We start from the raw sequence: 16,023 nt of genomic DNA, 5'->3' as shown, positions 1-16,023 counted from the left end.
AGTTTTAGATAAGAACTGGTAAGGCAAGATCCTGTTTCCTTATAAAAGTATAGAGTAAAATGAAAGTAATAATTGGATTAGCTAAATCCAGTAGCTGGTTTTGAATTATTTGGATTGGAATAGACTAGTCTGGAGTAGTTGGATTGTGTCTAATTTAAAAGTTAATTTTCTGTACTGCTTTTCTTCTCATATAGTACTTTGAGATCAAACAGTGATGAGACTCAGAAATGGGAATAAATTGATAATGTATTTTACGTTGTCTTCCTATTGTTGCTTACAAAGCAGTTCCAAGGTAATCCATGTAAACCAATATCCAGGGTCATCCACATTTTGGCTCTGATTATGTTTTTCAAATGTCATTCTGACAAACGTTCTTCATTATATCTTTACAGCTGCCATTTGTGATGGAAAATTCATGTTGACTGGTTCCTCTGGGTTTTTTCACTCTATGAATTATCCAAAGCCATATAATGAAGACATTGTTTGCCAATGGATAATAGTGTAAGCCATTTTCCAATAGTTTTGTACCTAACATTTTTTGATTATGAGGTAATCTTGTTTCCTGCACCATGGTCTTATGTCATTTGCTTTTATTCCCAAATACTCCAGCACAGAAAATATGTCATAACATTTTCTCCTTCATATTTATGTAACTTTTCTTTAAAAATCTTCATGCATAAACTCCATAACTATCTCCATATCTTTTTTCATTTACAAAAGGTCTTGGGTACAATTTTGAGAAATCTTATGTGCTATATAGATCAAGAGAAACATTAGTGTAAATTCAAAATAAATCACATAACTTAAAATAATTGCAAGATTTTTGTTTTCAAAGGATTACATTAAATAGTAGTCTTCCAGCAATGGCTTTGTATGAGGTAACTCTTAGTTAAGAGAAAGAGTTTTCAAGAATTCCCTTGTCACTTAGGTGTAAAGGTTTCATCTGTGAGTTAAGAGTACCTGTGTACCTAAGTAATTTAGGAATATGTTTTAGAATTCTATAGTTAGCATTTTATATAATAGCACCTTTTGTGCACCTAATGCGCCTTGTAAGCCTTAGACACAAGTGATTTTTTTTTTTTAAACCAAGGCTATATATCTATAGACAGGGACAATTGTTTGATTTTAACTCTCTAGGTGTAGTTCTTAGGCCAGGGAGAAAAAAGATAGCCACACTATATGATAAATCTCATCCAAAAGTACATATCTAAAAACATTAGATGATCACAAGTTAGACAGTCCTAAAAATCCCTCCTATGACTGCCAATTCAGAAGTTACTGCTTTGAAAGGCAGTAATTCTTATTATGGTTTTGTAATAACAGCTGTTCTTTGATTCTGAGAAGTATTAATTTGGCAGAAGATTACAAAGGAGATTAAGAAATTGCCTTTAAAATTGGAAAAGGTTTGGACTTCTCATTCCAAAGGTTCCTTTGAAAGTGATAGACTTTAATTTTGTACAGAACTTTCATCTTCACCTTGAAATCCCAGTTTTCCTTCTGTTTAGTACATTTTTCCTTCTCATCTTCAGTGGTACAGTTCACCAGCAATTACTGGCAACACCAGTAATGCTTTAAAATGCAGGTGTGTCCCAGGAAAAGAACAAGATTTTTTTTTTTTTCTCCTTCAGAATATGCCAGCCTTGTTCCTCATTTCATGGCAGTGCAGAATTTGAGCTCAGTAAATAAACATTGCTCAAGTGCCCTCCTTCCTTCTAAACTGTCAATGTTGCTCCAAGTGCTGCTATAGCTGCAAGAAGCATTGTATTAGGTAGATATCCATATGTATGTAGCTAATAAAAACTTCCTTTAGGAAAGAATCATGAGCAGTTGAAAATAATATGGTAGAGGTTCTGCAGATATGTGTAATTACAGACTGAAAAATGACAAAAACAACCATCTCAATTTATTTTCCACTTACTTGCTTTAAAAAAATCTGGCAACACTGAGAGTAAAGGCCTAAAAAATTCAAAGTGACACTCAGATTTTGTCTTTCTTTCAAACAGAGTTGCTTCCATAAGGGAACCTTCTGGGTTTTCCAGTAACCTACGTTTTTTATTATCCCTACAAAAATATCTTAAAAGGCAACCTATAATACATCCAAGATTGGATTTTTCTTGTGCCTGCCTTTGTCTAGAAATATTTCCCCATTACCTTTAGGAAGAGCTTTCACATTTTCATGCCATTTAACTCAAAATGAAGATGCAATCTCCTCTCCTTCTAAAAGAGCAATAAGCTCCATATTTCCCTGAAAGTTTAGTTTCCTGAACTTTTCAACTACACGTTTTACTCTTCTCTAACTAAGGCTGTTTCTTCCTGCTGGAGAAGTATAAAACAACAACAACAACAACAACAACAAAAGTTTAAAAGGCAAAATATCTAAGTATTTACTTCACACATCTCTACTAATCATTACTGATAAGCACCAGCAGATTGCTGTTGAAAGCCTATTTTCACTGAGTCTCTTAATTCTGAAAAAACCTACATAGTGATAGCTAAGCTGATAGTGGTGGTAGTACTACTTTAGAATTTGGACTACCATATGTGTCTAGTGGAAAAAAAATGGGAGAGCAAAATAAATATAGATTACTCATAGAGCATAACTGTAGCAAAATAAGGCCAAGAATTTTTACACTTTACTTCAAGTGACGTCTGTCATGAAACTTTGAGTGTGATGGTTTGGATTTATAACAATTTCCCAAAGAGTGGGTTTGAGATCATCAAGTCTGCATGCAAATCCCATTTTGCTCATAAAAGACAGTGTTTTGGACTTTCAGGAGAGAGATTTTGATATCTTGCTGTTTTTATTGGTATCTTGATACTATTCCTCTGGCTTTGGGAAGTCTACCTGAGCAGTGAGACATCTAACAGTAACATGTATGAAAAATTGATTGCAATTCAATGAGATGCAGAAGACAACAAAACCCAGCCCAAACCATCCAAAAAAAAAATGTTTCTAGAACTGATTATCACATTCTAGAGTTTAGAACATTCAGTTTTTAGAACATACTTAACTCCCATGCATAAGGGTGCACGCATACTGTTATGAAAGGTTTATGCCAAATTACTTTGGAATTTTACAAGCTGAAAGTTAGAAAAATAAATCAACTTGATTCATAATCTTGATTGATTTAATTTCATGTTGCTTCTGAACTTATCATTCAAGCAGTCAATGACTTCAGTTTTGAGTTTACGTTTCTCTTGTTGCCTTAGAGTTCCTCAAGGGTTGTCCATTAAACTGAACTTCACTACTTTTGAAACACAACCATACACGGACATATTAAGTATTTTTGAAGGATTAGGACAAAACAAGGTTTTAAGAGGTAAGTTTATTTTTCAGCTAATAATACTTTTCCATTAATAAAATCTAAGTGGTAAAGTAAGCATTTTGAGGTTTCAAAAGTTGCAAAAAAATGTATGTTTAAGAGGAAGGCTGGATCTGTGTAAAGCTAACCTGTTAGACAATCTCAATATACCTGTCTGCCCTTTAATTTGACCATGTAAAATCCTTAAACATTATGAAATATCTACTTGTACTTCAAGACCTTATTTGAAAGTTCTTGACAGCTTCATCAGCCTCATGGTCTTGTGGGGTCCATGTGTTAATGGAAATACATTGTCAGGAGTTCCTGTAATATAACACACAATAACATAAAATGAAAGCATCTAAACTGAACTGTGTGTTATGAAACTTCCTGAAAATCTTTACGAGTATGGAATTTCTTTCCTCAGATCTTGAAATACTGATCATACCTTATCTCTGTCTCTATATTCTACTCTAAAAACTGGGACTGTACTCATTTTTCACAAGACTCAGTCTATACGGTTGAATTCCATCAGAGGTGGAAAACACATTCAGAAGATAGACTATAGGAAGATAAGTCAGAAAGATATACTATCATTTATCTTTTTTTTTTTGGAAATAGGCAGAGAATGGGAATGAGGAATGGTAAAAGACTAACCGATATCCATTTTGGTGGATATGAGAGATAGAATATGCAGAATATATGTCAACCAAACAGCTAAATGCTTCAAGGGTTTGAAGCCATTGTTGCAGAATCACAGTACAACAGGAAAACCATTCCTTTGTGGTTTTGTGACAAAGCTGGAAATTTTAATGTGCATGTGATTATTTTCTCTCTGACTGTATGTTTTTTTTTGTTTGTTTTCAGCTTCTCTGTCAGGGACCAATCTTGAAACAATTTACATTTTTTCTCATGAGGCTACAGCACAGTTTGTGTCTGATTATTCAGAGAATTATAATGGCTTTAATGCAACATACACTGCATTTAATGCTAGTGAACTAAACAGTAAGTGTTCTCTGTGTGTGGGTTTGGTTTTTTGTTTCTTTTTTATCCCAAAATTTTGGTTAATCTACATTTTCAGTTTGAGAAAATGGAGGTGGAAAAGGAAGCAGCATTTTCTGGCCTCTGTCCAGCAACTAGATCCACTTTGAAAAATTTCATACTATTTTAAAGATCAAATAAATTATTTCTGTAAGGCCATTCACAGGTTTACAGGCCTGTATCTAGCAGCAGGGTGATATCTGACAAAACTCATCTGTGTAAATAAAACTGTGTCTGCACCTCCATGATATTCCTATCAGCCAGTTTGTTCACTAATCAATACTATGAAATCATTGACCACAATATCTTTATTTAAAAAACCATTCAGAACAACATTTAGAAATAACATTCAGGAAAACACCTGCCTCAGTGAACAGGCCTTAGGAAGTCTGCATGAGGTAAATTTACAGTGACAAAAAAATGCAGTAATATGACTCATGCTTTGGTAATTGGATAAGTGAAGGCTTCTTTAGCTGCTAAATTTGGAGCAGCAGGTGAACAGGGAATGTGGCTGGGATGTGATATGCTGCAGGAAGCATCCAGCAAGTTCTTGTCATGTGGAAGCCCTGCCTGACCTGCATTTCAAGGCACCATGGACAGACATTGAAATATCATGAGAACAAAAGGGATGAGGATGCTGCAGCAAAACCGTGTGAGCAAAGGAGAAAATGAGAAGAAAGAAAGGGGCAACCCAGGGGCACAGAGCACAGCACTCTGCTCTAATGGTGAGCTCTTTCTGCTGGAGTAATCCAGGCCTTGGCAAAGAAAAGAGGAAAAAGAAGGATCAGAAAGGAAGATTGGTGAATGAGTGCAAGAGTATGTAGGGCTACCCTTCAGAAATAGTCTTTTATTAACAAATACAAACAACACATTTACTTGAGTAATTTTGTTGCATTGCATAAAGAGGAAATTAAGTCAGTGTGGGCTGGTTTACAAGTATATTTAAAAATTTACATTGTTCATCACTCCTTTCTGTATAATTCTGAGAAAAAGCTTATCATTCTGTCATCTTTTATTTACTAGCAGTTCTTATTCACAGATTATGAGAAAATCAATTGCACTTTTGAAGACGGCTTTTGTTTCTGGATACAAGATTTAGATGATGATTCAGAATGGGACAGAGTTCAGGGTCCTACCTTTCCCTTCATGAGTGGTCCTGAATTTGATCACACATTTGGCAACTTGTCAGGTAAGATCAAAAAAGTGGCTTGAAGATTAAAGGAAAATCTTGATTTAGCTTATATCACTGCATTATGGATTCTTCATAGTGGTATTACTAGGATATCGTATTACTGGGATATATTCTGCCATAAAAATGTCAGGAGTACCAAACAAAATGTTTTATGCTACTGATTGCCATCTTGTGGAAATTTCCAAAACTAAAAGAAAAAAGAAATAAAAGAATAAGTAAAATTACTTAAGTGTGAGGTACTAAAAATTTCAAAGCTATTATTACACCAAAATGCCTTATCTGAGAAAGGAATTTTTATTGGTCAAAAATGTTATAGGTCAAAAATCTGTATGTTTAACTTGAGCGGAAAAAAGCTTAATTGCATTATTAGGCAAATCACTTCTGTTTCATCCCTCTCTACTTTTGACATCCTCATGGTTGTCACAAAATAGTTTGACTTAAATAAAGTTGGCCTGCAGTTTATAGGAGGCATCTGTCCTCCCAGTTACTGCACAGTAAACACACCAACTGTGCCAAACACACAAACACTCCAGTAACTGTTAGAGTTAAATAACTTAATTTGAAGAGTGGTCATATCAAAAGTGGAATTTATTTAAAGAGACAATATTGGAATCAGATTTTGACTGTATCATGAATTAGACTCTGTAAGTTTTTTTCTCCTTCAACAATAAAGCTAAATAATCACTTTCTCAGCTGATTTGTCAGTCCAGCTAAAACCAGATGAAATATAAACTGGATTTTGCAATGGTTATATGTATTTTATGCAAGATTTACATAAATATTCTGTGACAAATAAGTGAAAAAATTGCAAATTATTCTGAAAGAATTCTGGGAAAAGAAAAATAATATTCTGCACTTTATCAGATAGAAATTATTCATCTCTCTTTGAGTAAATGCACATTTTCTAAACAATCTTCATAACACTGTTTTGTCTTCCAACTTGGCTCCTAGAATGTAAATCAAATGAAAGACTGTAAAATTTGTTTAATAAAACACTTGGCAATGATTTCTCTCTCGAAAATGTTTATCTATTTTAGGTGCTCTCCGTTTTCTCATGCCAAGTCTAAGATGCCATATGTAATGTTCCTATGTGTAATGTTTCCATTGTGTTGTATATTTAAATTTCTATGACCTCTATTTTGAGTAAATTGCATTATTAATAACAAGCTATTACATTCAGTGAAACTCTTTTTCTTGCTTTTTTCTGCTCTTGAAAAGTAAATACCTTAATACACATTCAAAAATTGAATCTGAATGCTCAGAGAATTGATGAAACAAAGACAGAGGACCATCCCTTTGACTATATTAATAACTTTATTCTTTAAATTAGACATCATGTGGTTTTTAGTGCATGCTCTCTAAGTCAATAGAGGAACTTAAAAGCCTGGTTTGGATTTCAGATTAGTTTTCAGAAATTTTAACCACCCACATGAAAAAAAAAAAGATAATCTGGAAGTATGAATAACAGAATACAATATATAAAATTTAATTCATATAATTCTATTAATTTTAAAATGTTATTAATATAATATTTGTATACATATGTATTAGATAGATTAAACAAATTATGAGATTACACCCGTGATTTAAATAAAGCAAGAATTTAATTTTAAAGCTGCCTAAGTTTGCGTTTCTTATGAAAAATGCCAGTTCTTCTGTGGCCTGGCCTCATATGGCAACAAGAGGTCCAAATTCTCTTCTGCAACAAATTATCTCAGAAAAAGCTACAAACTCAATTTCAAAAATAAAGGAGGGGTTTGTTTGTTTATAATGTCTCACCTTGCTATAAAACAGTCACATGGTCATTCTGTCACCCTCTCAACACACAATCCCTATCTCCCATTGTCATGTGGATACAAAGTATGAAAACGTGGGGAAATTCTTCTGCAAAATCACGAGCAATATCAAACAGGAAGACATTTTTTATAAACCCAGGAGAATTGCTGCCTTCACTGAATATAAGGCAGGATTCCCACTGACTTGAAAAGGACTAGTTTCCCATTGATTATCTAGTTCTGAGGAGTATCCAAGAAACTGAAAAGCTCAATTTAATATATCATTGACTGATGAACATATCTTGGGATAATCATTCACATTTACTCTGTTAGGAATCTTCCAAATCACGCAACACTATCTGTTCCTGATGTTATTGTAAATGTAAAAACTCTAATTCAATAAGTAAAACATTAAAAAAGGATGTCGTTCTGTCCTGGCTAAAGTGTGATGATTATCTTGCAGGATTTTATATTTCAACACCCATCGGAATTGGATTCATAGAAGAGCGAGTGCGGATTCTGAGTTTGCCTTTGGTCTCTTCAGATACCTATTGTCTAAGCTTTTGGTATTGCTACATAATTCCTAAACCTGTATTTTGTTTAACAATATACGCAAAGAGCTGGCTTTCATTTAAAATATTGTACCTACTCAATGTGCCAGCAGTGTCAGCCTGGTTCTGTTTGGATTTCCACAATCAGTCTCAGCGCCGGGCCTGAAGTTCAGCTCCTTCATAGCTTTGACTTCTGCAGTTAGCTATAATGTATTTTCTTTTTCACCCTGCATCCAATATTCATTTCTATACAAAAATGGTATAAAGAATCCCTGAAATGTGCTTTGTCATGAAGCTTAACTAGACCTCTACAATCCCAGGTGTAATTTCAACATGCAATTAATATTATTTTCACTCTCATTTCAAATTAATCCTAATTTCATACAACATTATAAAATAAAAAGAGTGACATTTTTCCAAGGAATTCAACTTTGTTCTAATGATACCAAAATGCTTTTCCTCCTCTAGGTATTTCATGTATGCAGAAAATGTTTACCGTTTAAGTGTTAGCATAAGTGATGAGCGTGGTCAGGAAAAGATCATTTTCGAGAAAGAAGGAAACTATGGAAACAACTGGAATTATGGACAAATAACTTTAAATGAAACATCTGATTTTAAGGTTTGTTAAGCTGGTTTTTTTTTTCTTTTCTCATTTATTTTAGCTAAACTGATATCAGTTTTCTGTGAAATGAACCCAAAATTCCACTGTTCCGAAGATAATTCTTAGTATCATTTAACAATTCATGCCATCAAATAAATATTAGCATGTGGAAGTTTGGAATCCCCATTTGGAATCTCACAGCCCCTTTTCATACTCTTGAATTTAAAGTATTAATATTTCAGAAAACAGAAAGCCTGATCATTGTCAAGGAAAAATGAATGTTATCATGAGTGCTTTCCACAAAACAAGTGTTCAAATCCTATCAAAATCTGCTGTGGAATATAAAATCTCAGTAGTGAGGGCAATGTGAAGCATTTAGCCATGAGAAGATCTAAATTTAAATTGCTTCAGATTGTGAATCAGAGTTTTCACTTATTACTTACAGATTAATCCACTGAAACTATGTTGCGGATGGAACTGGTTTTGACACCACATGATTAACAACTGATTTATCTGCAAACAAAAGGAGGAGATTTATTCCAGACAATTATTTCAGCACCTCTCTTTTGAAAACAATTTATTTTTGTTGCTATTTGGGATGGTTTGCCCTGCTACAGTAGTTTTGATTGATTTCTGGAAAGCCCTGCTAGAAAGACACATTTAACATCCAAGGAAATAAATGCATCTGTGACCTGGCTGCATCAGACTTCCAGGAAACATGTAACCACAAATGATGTCAAGAAAATTGCTATACCTGACTGTATTTCACTGGCACTAATTCCTTGTTTGCAGGATTACTTTAAATATGTGGATATCAAAGAACACTAAAGAACAAATGAGATTAATTTTAGTTTTTTGAGCCACTAGTTCAGAAGTTTAGGCTGATGAGCAGTGCAGAATTGTTTATAAAATTACATGTATAAAGGTATTAAACATTTTTAAATCGTGTTCATCATTTGAATGAAGAAGATACTACATTCCTTAGAATGATCCATAAGTTCATATAGTGCTGTTTTGTTTTGTGAGGAATTCTGTCTCATCCCTGATGCCTTCCCCTGAGTGCAGCACCAGTGTAGATTACGGTGGAAATAAGAACATTCAAGAAAAGACAGAAAAATGCAGAGTAGGAAGATGAAAATGGTTCATTAAATTATAAAATTCTGGTTTTTTTTCCTGAATTCAGGTTATTTTTGATGCCTTTAAAAGGCGTGGTGCCAGTGATATTGCCATGGACGACATTGGCCTGATGAAGGGAAAATGTGATGAAAACAATTATGTGGAGCCAACTGTGAGGCCAACTGTTCCTACCACGCCTTTAGTTCCTAGTAAGTAAACACTAAATCACTGTTGATTTCTTATTACTGTATTTGTGTTTGAGTGGGTCAGAATTTTCAGAGTCAGTTTTATAAAAACCTCTTGTCAACATTATAAAGTTATCTTTGGTATAACACACCAAGATCGAGTTCCATGCCTCTCCAGACAGGTTGTACAGCTTGATCCAGACTCTTCCACCTGCAGAGTATTTTAGGGGAAAGTACAGAGCTTTCAGCTTCCTCAAAACATTCCAGTTTCACGGAGACCAGCAGGAAAATCTCACAGCAAAAAACAGAGGAAATACCTGTAACCACCCTTGTAAATCTAGGTAACTTATATGAAAGAGAAAAGAAAGATTGTACATGATGTTAAACAAGTACAAGTACATTCCAAACAAAACTCAATACAAATATAAATAGAGCTTCTGGAAAAATCATTAAAATATCTGATGGGGCTTCCTTTGTCATTTATTCTGAAAGTTGATGAAATTTTGGAAAAAAAATTTCTAGAAAAAGCTTATTCAGACATGGCTTCAAATCATTAAAACAAACACTGAGGATGTTCCAGGGCTGCCTCATATTAGATTTACTGAGCCTTTCAAAGCACAGCTAGTTTCTCTCTTGACAACATATAGTAAATAAAAATGATCTAAAATTAAAATTATAGTTGGACTGTTTGCATTGTATTCATGTTGAAACACTATATACTAATATTATTATTCTTTCAAATCTGTCACTTCCAAATCTACTCCATCAAGACAGGGAAAAAAAAGTCTAAATGTAAGAGTAAAATGCACTTTAAGAGCTCCATCATGAGACATGGGGAGGTAAAGTTCAACAAAGTGCGTGTGTCAGCAAAATTAAATTTTATTAACAGTAGTAATTTCAGTCCTAGTTTCTCAAAATGAGTTTTGGAATTCAATAGCTCTTTTTATTAAAAGAATTTTGTAGAGAGATGCTGATGCCTGCCCCCTCCTGCCAATCTTCAGGTGCTGTGGTTTAACACACCTCAGTAGTTAGAACCAGTATAATGATTACTGGTAGAATAGCCCTGTAGTAAATAGTAGCTGAGTGTTTCTGAAAAGCAAGGAATTTCAGAATATAGTTTGATATTCAAAGGAATATCAAACTATAGATCCCTACCAGTCATAAAATTTTAGTATTCAAAAAAGAGACATGGTAATTGTCTTGGTTTAGATAGACAGGTATCTGCCAGGGAGGGTTGGAGTCTCCCTTAAAATGTAAGCCCCTCCCCTCCTTTTCCAAATTATCATAAATTTGCAATTAAAAGGCTGTCAGGCAAAGATTTTGGGAATAGGTATAGCAGTTCTTTACTACGGATATAAAAATACAGATGTTGTAGTACAGAAGAATAAGCAAACAAAGAAACAAACAAGAAATCCTATAAAACCCTGACAGAGTCAGAAATACAACCAGACACCCTGTTGGTCAGGGTGTTGGAAGCAGTCCAAAGTAAGCCCTCCTGGAGTGGCAGATGTGGTTCTGTTGGAGTAGAGATGGTCCCGTTGAAGAAAAAGGGTCCAGTAATGGTGAGATGGGTCCGGTCTTCCTCCAGGGATCTGGTGGAAAAACTGGATACCTAGTGGGACTGTGGCTCCTTTTTATCTAGGTTAAGATGCTTTGGCTCCTCCTCCCTGGGTGGAGCAGCATACAACAGTGCACTGTAATGTTTAATGTCATTGATGAGCTCTTAATGGTCCATTAGCAGAAGACATTCCCGTGGAAGTAGTGAAACAATGAAGAGAGATAAGTAGCACTCCACCATCTGATAAGCGACACTGACCCATTTGGGCAAAGATAAGCAATTCTGCTCCACCCAGACGGAATAGAATAATATGCTCTTCACAAAACCCACGACAGTAATATGTTTTATAACTCCTTATGAAAGAGATCCATGATATAAAAGGACAGTCTTAAGCTGTTTCTGGGGGAAAAAATAACTTGTTTTCTTAATTTTGTTGGGACATTCCATATGTTATCTGTAACCCGATGAAAAGAAAGCAAATGTTAGCAATCATCTTCAAGGAAGGATGAAATTACTTTGATGAATGTGTACAAGCTTACTAACACTGATGATTTCAGCACAAATGTCACATCCATAAACAAGACATAAAAGAATTTGAGCTGAGTCAATTTCTTTTACTAGAATTAGAGCTTCAGTACAAGTCGCTGGCATCATTCACAGTGCCACAAAAGCCCCTTGAAACATAAAAAAAGATATTTTTGATGGTGGCACGGGAAAGCCGGATTTGCTTTTGTCTTTTGCACAAGACTGTCACCTTACACTTTCATCTAAAACAAAGATTGCTTTCATCTTTGTGTTAATTTATAATTGTCTTTTAACACAATCAAGGGTGTGGAAAAGACAGTGTACGTTCCACACTTAAGACATATATGCCAATATAAACATTTTGCTTTGAAATTTTGGCCAAAGCACAGAGACACAGGTCATATATAATTTCTAAACTGTTGAGAAAATCATCTGTTCTGCTCAATCAAGATTGTTGGTAGTGATTACTATTTGGTTCTCTAATGAGTAAAAACTGTATAAATAACTCCATAAGGATTAATGTTTAAACATCACTGGAAATTTTTAAAACATTATTTCAAGACATGAGTAAATTCAATTTCTTCTCTCATTTTTCCATGTTAGAACAAAATCACTACAAATGTGCCTTACATGTAGTGAACACCAGATCAGATGTCACATGCAGTAATATTCCATTAAAAAAAAATGCAATCTTTGTCTGTTGTTCGAAGTATTTATAGAAAATAATCCTCCTTGTGAGCCATATGGCTGAAACACAATATACTTATTAGTTCAGATGAGATTATTAACAATTCCTTTTCCTTTCTGAGAGCTCAGCTTTTCTTGCCAGGAGAGATTCAGTGAAATACAAAGTTCTAGAAAATAGCTGTTGTGAGAAAGTTCAAATTTTTTCTTGGTTTGGGGGGGTTTATTTTCGGTGTTTTTTGTTTGTTTGTCTGCTTGTGGCTTGATTTTTTTGTTTGTTTTGGCTTTTTGGATTGTTTGTTTGTTTGTTTTTGGTTTGGGGGGTTTTTGGTTGTTTTTTTTTTTGTTTTGTTTTGTTTTTTTGTGGGTTTTTTGTTTGGGTTTTTTTTTTTTTTTGAGCTTTCTCCCAGTGGGATTCAATGGCCAGACTTCGTAGGACTTGAAGATTATGCAGTCCCCAACCAAGGGGACCAGAGCGTGAGATGCTGTCAGACATCATGGAATGCAAATCTGAGCTGTAAGGGGTGGGGAGGAGAGCATTAAAATTTAATCAAAGTCTGAGAATTTAAAAAAAAAAAAAAGTCAAGGAGTAAAACTTCAAAAAATACCAAAATAAAGAAAGTAAAGCTGTTTGGGTTTAACTACTATTTCCTGAAGCAAGTGGAGGAGCATTATTCTTCATTTTTGAATGAAGCAATTGTGAGCAACAAAAGTGGGAAAACATCAAAGTTTATTCTCATTATTCATTCAGTTATTCTGATGGCTAAAATGAAAAAAAAATAATATTTCTCAATATTAAGTAAAGTTTTTGAACTGACATATTTGGGGCTTAAAGCACCATAAAAATCATATATTGACACAGAATATTGAATATATAAAGTACAGTTAGCCGTGTCCATGTTGTGAGTGCACGTATATGTGTGTACACATATCAAAAATATTTGCTTTAAGAGATATTTTATTAATTTTTACCTGTAAGGACATATACATTTTTATGACAAAGCTATTTCCTACTAGAACAGCTGTTTTAAGGAAAAAGCAAATGAATGTTTTAACCACTGACAAAGTTTACCTGTAAAAGGTTTTGGGATCCTGAAGAAAACAAAGTAACAGTATAAGGGATTTTTTGTTTTTTGCTGAAAGTTTACTTGCTCAATGACAAAAAGAGCTTTAGATTTGAGTATCTCTGCTGATGCTGCAAGAATAATTTCTCCACAGAAAGGGTGATCAGGCACTGGAAGGGATTAGATACCCAGGGAGGTGGTGGAGTTCCTGTCCCTGGAGGCATTCAGGAAAGAGCCGGACGTGGCACTCAGTGTACAGTCTCGTTGGCAAAGTTGACAAGGTCCTATTGAACAAAGGCTGGACTCAATGATCTCAGAGGTCTTTTCCAGCCTTAATGATTCTGTGATTCTAAGATTGATCACATAATAAGAAAGGCATAAAAGCAGAGTGTATGAATTGGTTATATTTGGGGGCCTCTCTTATCCTCAGCATTTCCTAGCTTTTTTAGTATTGTGCTAGTAAATGAGACAGATGACTATATCACATTCTTGTCTTCATACTTCTGTCATGGGTATAGCATGCAGATCAATAATCATGAAAATTGCTTTTACAGACTATCATTCTTATCACAGGTTTCATTAAAGATGAAGACAGCAGGTTAATTGTGTTCTTGAAATGTTTTCTTTTTCAGCTGACTGTGGAGGGCCATTTGAACTCTGGGAGCCAAACAGTACATTCAGCTCTGCAAACTTTCCAAACAATTACCCTAACCTAGCTTTATGTAAGTCATTCTTTTCCAAATCTTCAGAACTTTAACCATATAAAAATAGAGATACTAAATCTGCTTTCCGACTCAGATGCTGTCCAACGAAACAAAACAAAAATATCTAAGGTAGATACAGTGGGATCTTTTAGTTGCATTCTATATGGTACTGAGAGGAAGCTAAGGAAACAGCTGATTAAAAAGGGATGAAGAGAACCAGAATCCAATGGAAAGGGCCCAGACAGGCCAATTCCATCCTGCCTATTATGTCAAATGTCTTTATGCAGATGCAGGAGCACATAAGGTGATGAACGCCTCCACTTTACCATAACCTGGTCTATTTGCCAGGGTAATATCATCACTTCTGCTATTAAATAGCTCAAGTTTTCTAGAGGCAAAGAATATGTGCATGAATTATGTAAAAAAACCTCTCTTTATTGAATATTTTTGAACATACTAGTGAGAAGACATTGTTATTCTACTGACATTACTTGATTTAGATTAAATGAGAGCCAGCAAAAGTGAATACTTCATGGTGGTCCACTGTGTCTTGTTGATGGATAAAGCAAGGAAGCGAGCTTTAGCATTGCTTCTTAATGAAATTTTAACTATTCATTCCTTCAGTCCTGGGGAATTATGCTGGGATGGTAATCATAAGAATTGTCATTTTATGTTTCTATTCTGCTTGAGATATGGCTCACATTTCCAGGATTCATTCCACAAGCTCCCAAATGAGGTTCCTGCTAGTGAGAAAATACTTTTTGCTCCATGAAAAAAAAAATAATAATTTTTTACTGTCTTTACAAGATTTCCATAGTATCCACACTGAGACTAAATATGAGAAAGTATAGGCTAAACAGAAGCAAAGAGCTATTCTAACTTGAAAGACAGGCTTCTGTGACTGATTATAAAAATTATCTTACTATCAAATGAGACTTAAGTGACAAGACTTTTTGTCATATTGTCACAGTCAGAAAAGAATGAGCTTTACTACTTTGGGGAAAATCACAGCTGACATGAATGATTAAAAACATGTGTATATGCCATAGAACCCTAAAATTAGTTTTCAAAAATGTTTTAAGAAACTATAGAATTTTGGATCTTGACAGCTTTTAAATACAAGATTTAAGCTTCTTAGTTTCTTGGATGATTATCAACAAATTAGGAGATTTTTTTTCTCCCCCAAAACACTTCAACTTGAAAATGGCACAGTGACTGTAACTACTGAAAAGGTTATTTGTGCGTCTGTGTGTGTGTTACTATTTTCCAGGTGTGTGGTACTTGAATGCTGAAAATGGAAAAAACATCCAACTTCATTTTGAGGTTTTTGATCTGGAAAATATTCATGACGTGGTTGAAGTCAGAGATGGCAGAGGACCAGATTCCTTACTTTTGGGCAAGTAGCAGCAGCGGATACTAAAATGAATGTAATCAGACAGCTGGAGCAAACTGATGGATATAATACCAAGGAAATTAAATTCCTCTCATTCCATTTGCATTTTTAGGGCCTTAGAAATTCAGAGGAAAATTTTAGAAAGCATATTCTATGTGGCATCAGGTTCCCAAAACATTTGCACACACTCAGCTCTCCATGCAATCCGTGTGAAATTCACGTCTCAGCAAATCAGACTGTTTACATGTGTGGACAAACAGACGGATAATCTCTTAGCTGAGCTCTCATTGTTCTATGCTGATTAGTCAAACCTGGTGTTGGGGTCTGACCAT

At 34.6% G+C, this 16,023-nt stretch overlaps 1 protein-coding gene across 1 annotated transcript in view; it reads left to right on the top strand.

Moving 5' to 3' along the window:
- TMPRSS15 (transmembrane serine protease 15) overlaps nt 1–16,023 on the top strand; it is a 51,459-nt gene that overhangs the window by 16,222 nt on the left and 19,214 nt on the right. The window contains exons 9-17 of the mRNA XM_066206772.1: nt 393–501; nt 3,211–3,320; nt 4,170–4,307; nt 5,383–5,532; nt 7,774–7,876; nt 8,330–8,480; nt 9,646–9,787; nt 14,227–14,316; nt 15,569–15,694. Of these exons, the coding sequence (XP_066062869.1) occupies nt 393–501; nt 3,211–3,320; nt 4,170–4,307; nt 5,383–5,532; nt 7,774–7,876; nt 8,330–8,480; nt 9,646–9,787; nt 14,227–14,316; nt 15,569–15,694 (1,119 nt within the window). The remainder of the gene's footprint in view (nt 1–392; nt 502–3,210; nt 3,321–4,169; nt 4,308–5,382; nt 5,533–7,773; nt 7,877–8,329; nt 8,481–9,645; nt 9,788–14,226; nt 14,317–15,568; nt 15,695–16,023) is intronic.

Source organism: Chamaea fasciata, unplaced genomic scaffold (genome assembly GCF_029207755.1).
Source record: "Chamaea fasciata isolate MVZ Bird 193981 ecotype frontalis unplaced genomic scaffold, bChaFas1.0.hap1 SCAF_2, whole genome shotgun sequence".
NCBI lineage: Eukaryota > Metazoa > Chordata > Aves > Passeriformes > Sylviidae > Chamaea > Chamaea fasciata.
This window is presented reverse-complemented; position numbering and strand designations above follow the sequence as displayed.